Raw genomic sequence first — 7,500 nt, 5'->3', positions numbered from 1 at the left:
CCGTTGGCTTGCTATGTCCCCAAAACTGAGAGTGATAAAAATCAAACATCCATTCAATATTATAGTATTTGGAGTGATCACCAGCGGTGGCGACGTTATGCCTCCATTTATATATGCATTCAGAAATCCATGAAACCCCCTTGTTCTAAAATGGTCACAAAGCATTCATGGCAGAACATAAAGAGATTTGGCGATGACACATTGCTTCTGCCATTACTTGATGTTAACATATTTATGAATGTATTTGGTTTCAGCTAAGAGATTCTAACGACCGTTACGGAGTAAAGGAGATTTTAATTCCAATCAAGCAAACTCTCTTGTGCAGATAGTTTGATACATAACCCACGGTCTTATTTGTAGCATAAATATGCTGTCCTGCACTCAATCTCTACTCAAACTGAAAGTTGGTATCTACAAGTACATAGGTACTAAGTTTATTGTCACTCCTCTCTCTATTAAATGAATACCTCAAGCTGTCACCCTGAATCAGACTTTTTGTCTCTATCTCTCCCTCTTTCTCTGTCCCTCTCTCTACTTGGCCCACTAAATGCATGTTTTGTTCCTGCTGCTCACCAAGTACCTCCATCTACTGGGAAATATCCAACTGATTTTCCTTCATTGAGGGCATTCATATCACCTGGCCCTACTCTGGAATGCTTATCTCCATAATTTCATATATTTACATCTATTTTGGGCTTCCATACAGCTCTCACTGATTTTACAATTGCAAAATTTATATGGGGGAAAAGGAACTGACAGAATCGTCCGATCACCGGACGAAATTCCTTGCTGCTTTTATTCAGCTTCCTGAGTTCAAATCCCGCTTGTTTATCTTCAACTTTTAAACTGTCCACGGTTGATAAATAAATTACCTGTGAAGAATGATATGTAGACATCTGTATACCATGAGGAGAGAACAGGGTAAAATTACAGATTAACACCCGCACGATTTTCACTAAAAAAAAAAGAACTCTGATTTTTTGCGTGGAATCAAGTACTGTGACCTCGTAATATGCTGTAAATCCCATATTTGGGTTCGGAAGGGTGGGGTGGGGGCAGCCCTCACTCCACCCTTCCGAACCCAAATATGGGATTTACAGCATATTACGAGGTCACAATACTTGATTCCACGCAAAAAATCAGAGTTCTTTTTTGTGTGAAAATTCCCGACCAATTCCGAACCAAAATATGGGATTTCCAGCATATTAGGAGGTCAGGGTACTTGATTCCACGCAAAAAATCCGAGTTTTTTTTTTTTTTCTTAGTGAAAATCGTGCGGGTGTTAATCTGTAATTTTACTGAGAACAGTACTTATGCTTGTTAAAACAAGGGTAGGAAAAACGTTCTGATGGTTTTATATCATGGAAAATCAAGTGTACTGATGTTTGCAGGGACACGAATGCAGTGGTATTTTACAGCACCTGGAGACTAATGCATAGAAGTTTGTACACCATTTACAGATAAACTTCCAGGCACTTGCTGTACACTAATTGGAATAGTCAAGGTTGGAACAACTTTGATTATACGCCTGGTTAACAAGGATCTTTCGCTGCATAACTTAAAATAACAACAATATTAATCGTTGTCTAAAGAATAATAAAATTTAAAATTCCCTGATGGAAATGAAAAACAAAACATTTTCTGTATGCTTTCGGGATTACTATTTAATTAAAAAGAAAACAAAATTTTCTCAAACTAGTAAGGCAAATCATAGTTTTATTTTCAATTTGTATTTTAACCGAATTTCTTCTTATGTTTTAAAATTATGTTATTCTGTTTGTTTTTGTTTTTTTTTGTTTTTTTTTTTCATATACAACAGATGCAACGGTTAAAGGAAGAATATACAAGAACGAATTTATTAAAATCAGTGCCGCTGTAATTGACGCAGAGAATATGCTCGAGATATTTAATAACGCTTCTGTTGAGGAATGTGCAGAGAAATGTTACACATCAGCTACGTGTACAACTTTTCAATTCAACAACACGGAATCTGAATGTGGATTCTACGGAATCAGCAAACATCAACAAAGTGACGCGACTGAATTAGACATTGATTTATATCACCTGAGAGAACATACAAGCCGTGAATATTCTCCTTTTCCTCTTCTTTCTCCTCCTCCTCCTCCTCCTCCTCCTACTACTACTACTACTACTACTACTACTACTAATAATAATAATAATATAATAATAATAATAATAATAATAATAATAATAATAATAATAATCCGTTTTACTGGAAGCACAAGGCCACAGATTTGGGGGAAGGGATAAGGTGGATCACATCGATTCCAGTGCGTAACTGGTACTTACTTAAACGACCCCGAAACGATGAAAGGCAAAGTCGAGCTCGACCGAATTTGAACTCAGAACGTAGCGACGGGCGAAAATACCGCTAAGCATTTCTGCCATAGACAATAAGAACTCGATGTACTTTGTAATAGATTATTTATTCAATGGTTTGAACGATATTTCAACAGATCGTCTGTCTTTTACAAGTTCAAAATGTAAAATGAATACAACTACAGAAGCAGAGAAATTCAAAACATGAACAAGGGAATCCTGCGTTCTTATTCTGACAGAATGACATCATCAGTTTTCAATTTTGTAACTGGTAAAATGAAAAAGATAACGGGGTTGAAGCATGCATGAATGTCTTCGAAAAACGGTAAAACGAAAGTATTCCATCTAATATCCTCTGTAAGTTTTTGAAGTTTGTGTTACAAAGTAACACAATGAAGTTTGGACCTAAATTTTACCACCAGACGAGGGGCTGCGCATTGGGTACCCATGGCAGTTAATTTCGCTATTGTCTTCATGACAACATTCACGACTCAGTCACTGAAGACATCCAAATCCCTGCATGGTCATGAACCAATACCCTGCTTACGATTCATTGATGACGTCTTTTGTGTCTGGGAAGAATCACAACAGAGTTTAATCGACTTCTTGCATTTCCGTGACTGTTATTCTAATAACTATGGCTTTAAGTCCAATATAAAATTTATGTCTAGTTTTTTCAAAAACTAGCACTGTATTTTTGGAAACAAAAGTCAAGTTTTCCACAGGCAGAATAGCGACAGAGTTATTTTGCAAACTCGCGTCTACCCACATTCACCTCCACCGCTGCTCCTTTCATCCAAATCATATAAGGAAAGCTTGATATATAAATTATGTTATAGAAAGAAGTCGAATCTAATAAACGATAACGATTGGCTGATACAGAACTTGTTGGACAATCTTCACCATAAGGCGCAGCCATAGCTGTGTGGTAAGAAGCTTACTTCCCAATCGCATGGTTCCAGGTTCTGTCCCACTGCGTGTCACCTTGGGCAAGTGTCTTCTTCTATAGCCCCAGGCCCACCAAACCCTTGTGAGTAGATTTGGTAGACGGAAACTGAATAGAATACCATCCATCCTCTGTGTGTGTGTGTGTGTGTGTGTGTGTGTGTGTGTGTGTGTGTGTGTGTGTGTGTGTGTGTGTGTGTGTGTGTGTGTGAGTGTGTGTGTGTGTTTGTCCTCTCGCCATCGCTTGAGACCGATGCTGGTGTGTTTATGTCCCCATAACTTAAGAGTTCAGCAAAACAGACCGATAGAATAAGTATTGGGCTTACAAAGAACAAGTTCTGGTGTCGATTTCTCCGACTAAAACCCTTTAAGGTAAAGTGGTGCTCCAACATGGCCGCAGCCAAATGACTGAAACAAATAAACGAATAAAAGAATAACGTTTGTGATTCTAATCTTAAACTAGATAAATAAACTAAGTAAAATATCAGTGGGATAACAAATATCCTACGTTAAGAGATAGAGGGGTGAGTCAGACATGTTGAAAGAGTTGGAGATATGATTGAGTTTCTAATAAATTTTAGCTATATGTCGGTTTTGTTATAATATCTTACTGAACAATATTGTTTTTCACTTATTAGTTTATTAATAATTATATACTTTATCACATTTCTACAGAGTGTTGTCCAATAAGTTTGATGAATGGCGCAGGTCTTTCAGAAGATGAGAGATTTTCTGAACGATTTCTATCGTTCGAAACTTGTGTGTCTACTTGTTATAGCGATTCCTGGTGCAAAACTGTCAGCTTCAACAGATCGAATAACACGTGCGCCATGAGTAATTATACCAGTTATAATGCCTCAGTTAGACTTATCAATGATAACTGGCAATACATGGAATTCACTAAGTGTAAGTGGACATTTATTTTAGTTGTTCCTCCCTGATATACTCTGAGTGTTGCTTTGGTTTCTATAGATTTGGCTGTTATTCAGGTATGTATCTTCGAAATAACTGGAATTTGTTGGATGGAAAAATCAAATGGCTGTAACGAAAATGCAAAAACATTAAAAGCAAGACGAAAATAAATTTCAAATTGAATGATTTAAATTAGGGGTACTAAAAAGCAATGTCGTACTTTCAAGGAAATAATTTGAGGCCATACCACAAATAGTTCACAAGCCAAAAAAATTTCACATTGTAATCAACCAATCAGTGTAGAGTTAATGACCAAACGTTGAGGAGGTCACGCGCTGTGTGTGTATATGCGTAAAACAAGAGCATTTGTGAGCTGTGTTTTCGGCAATGCATACTATAAAAAAACTATAAGGGCAACATATGTAAGAGAACGCGTCAATATTTTATATCCTGGTGTGTGTTCCGAAATGCTTAACTTGGTTTAACAATTTTTTTAAAAAAAACGGTGATTCCGATATTTTGTATATCAATCGATCAGGAAGACTAACTGAAGATTCGAGGATTTATCGCGGAGGATTAATAAATCTTTGTCCATTGTGCACTATCATCTCAAGCAGAATGGAAACGTGTGTAGAGAAAGCAAGTGGTTACCTCATGATTTTCGGCTAAAAATAAAGCAGTGCTTTGAACAAGATAACCCATGAAAAGATAAATTCAAATTTATTAGGTTTGGGATCTCTATCTCAACATTCCTACTCACCAGATTCTCTCATCCTCAGATTTTCACTTAATCATGTTACTTGAACGATTTCCCGGTGGAAAAGCATTCAGAAGAATCACGAATCTTAAACAGCGTTCCAAATATTTTTCTCTTCAGCAGGTGATACATTTTTACTTGTGGAATTAGAAAACTGGAGGCCTCTTTCAGTTTTAGTCTACCAAATCCACTCACAAGGCTTTGGTCGGCTCGAAGCTATAGTGGAAGACACCTTTCTAAGTGGTACCAGCGTTGCTAGAAATAAGAGTCAAAGCAACTCAGTAGCCACAAATGACTGACAATGGGGATAAGCTCCTTATCGAACAAAGCCAGATCACCGATGATTTCGAATTTTGATGCAGGGCATCTTAATTATCATTGGTCGGTGGCTCTTACCGCACCTAGGGCTAAACTCAACTCACCTTGTCAGCTTATAGGAAAACCGTTGGACTCATATGTATGTATGTATATATGTATATATGTATGTATGTATGTATGCATGTATGTATGTATGTATGTATGTATGTATGTATGTATGTATGTATGTATGTATGTATGCGCATTCAAAATGTGACCGCGTGTGTACCGTTGGCGATTTTTTCCCTCTGTCTTCCCTTCTCTGGATCTTTCCTTCTCCTATGTTTCCGACGAAGAGCTCCGCTCGAAACGTTAAACCCTCTTTCTTTCCTTCTTTCCTGAGCGTCCGATAATACTATAATTGTTCCACGTCCTCGCGTTGTGTTTTTTGTGCTTTCTTGTTTGGATTAACTGTATATATATATATATATATATATATATATATATATATATATATATATATATATATATATATATATAATAAATATTAGGGAATAAATCCAACTTACAGGGAAAAATCAGATTTAGGATTGAATCCAATTTTATAGTAAAATATTATATTAATTAGAGACAAAACCACTATTAGGCAAATCAAACAATGAAAAACTTAAGCCAATACATAAGATTATTTAATTTATATTATTTAAATATATAACAAAATTATTAAAAAATATAATTAATATCACACTACGATCGTTTCATGCCTGCTAACTTCTTCAAATTTTTGAGTCGCAGTCATTCATCAGGTGGTTTAAATATCTAAAATATAATCAATATTTTTAAGATATAAATAATATATATAATATAATAATTTTACTTATAATAAACTCTATTATTAAATATGATTATATCGAAATCGACTATAATGTTAAATATTAACTTTAATTTATAAGGTAGAAAACCCATAATCTAATATCAATATTAGTCTATATCTAATTACATAAATATTTAAAATGACTAATATATATAAATTATCAATGAAAATATATATAAATATTATAATCAAGATCTAAAATAATCTCTATAAATAATTGTATATAATGAAAACCTAATAAATTTAATTTTTCAAGATGAAATAGCTAATTTCAAAATACAAATAAACTAACTTAAACTGACTTTCAAAATCTTATATAAAATACTTATAGAAATATTCAATTCTTAGTAATATAGTATCAAATAAATACTATAAGTACTATAAATATAATTATGAATGGGAATAATTATCTAATATAAATTATGCTATTAAATTAGACATGGCCTAGACCATTCTTTAGTCGAAACATATCTAATTTTATCAAAGTTTATCTAATTTATTTAATATCTAATAACATAGAAAATTACGATGATTAGATCATTACATAAACAACGATATTTACATAAGGAGAATATTATTACTCCAAAGGCTTATACTATATTAAAATTTACAATTTGGAGATCTTAAAAAGATACATACTTATCTTGGCGAGGTTTAAACAATGAACTAAAATTTTAAATCAAAAAACGTCTTATACAACGTTTATAAGAATACTCATGGAATTACGTTATTAGCAAAAAAAAGAATAAATTGTTGAAGAATTCATTACGCGTGAGGAACCTACGTTTATTAAAGATTATGAATGGAAAATTATATGTTTATCATTGTAAAAAGAATGAATTCACAAATAAAGAATAAAATCTCTCTATACTATAATATTTATTAATAAAATAACTATGATAAATGAAACTTAATACAAAATAAATTAAATGATTAAAAATCACTTATTATTAAATATAATCTAAAAATCTAATAAGATTAATAAATACATAAAAATTGATTTATATAGTAACCCCACTACATATTATAAATTCTTTCCCATACCCTTATAATTATAAGCTAAAATTAGTGATCATAACAAATCTATATATACTAATCAAAATTTGTAGTATAACTATACATACGCATACATAAATATATAAGAAAATATCCATACATATACATATATATATATATACACACATACACATACACATACATATACATACACATATACACATACATACACACATACATTCATATACATATATACACACACTTGCACCCATACACATATGCACACTCATACATACATGTACATACATACAATACTCAATATATACACTTACACCAATATATACACCCACACACATACAAATAAATAAATGTATATACA

The 7,500-nt window shown here is 33.2% G+C and overlaps 1 protein-coding gene across 1 annotated transcript in view; it reads left to right on the top strand.

The window, feature by feature from the left end:
* The first annotated feature begins 1,822 nt into the window (after positions 1-1,822).
* The window catches only part of LOC118766780, a 41,328-nt gene continuing 35,650 nt past the window's right edge, over positions 1,823-7,500 (top strand). The window contains exons 1-2 of the mRNA XM_036510499.1: positions 1,823-2,083; positions 3,961-4,191. Coding sequence (XP_036366392.1) covers positions 1,894-2,083; positions 3,961-4,191 — 421 coding nt within the window. The 5' untranslated portion in view covers positions 1,823-1,893. The remainder of the gene's footprint in view (positions 2,084-3,960; positions 4,192-7,500) is intronic.

Source organism: Octopus sinensis, linkage group LG17, assembly GCF_006345805.1.
Source record: "Octopus sinensis linkage group LG17, ASM634580v1, whole genome shotgun sequence".
Lineage (NCBI taxonomy): Eukaryota > Metazoa > Mollusca > Cephalopoda > Octopoda > Octopodidae > Octopus > Octopus sinensis.
The sequence above is the reverse complement of the archived record's forward strand: the minus strand, read 5'-3'. Positions and strand labels throughout refer to the sequence as shown.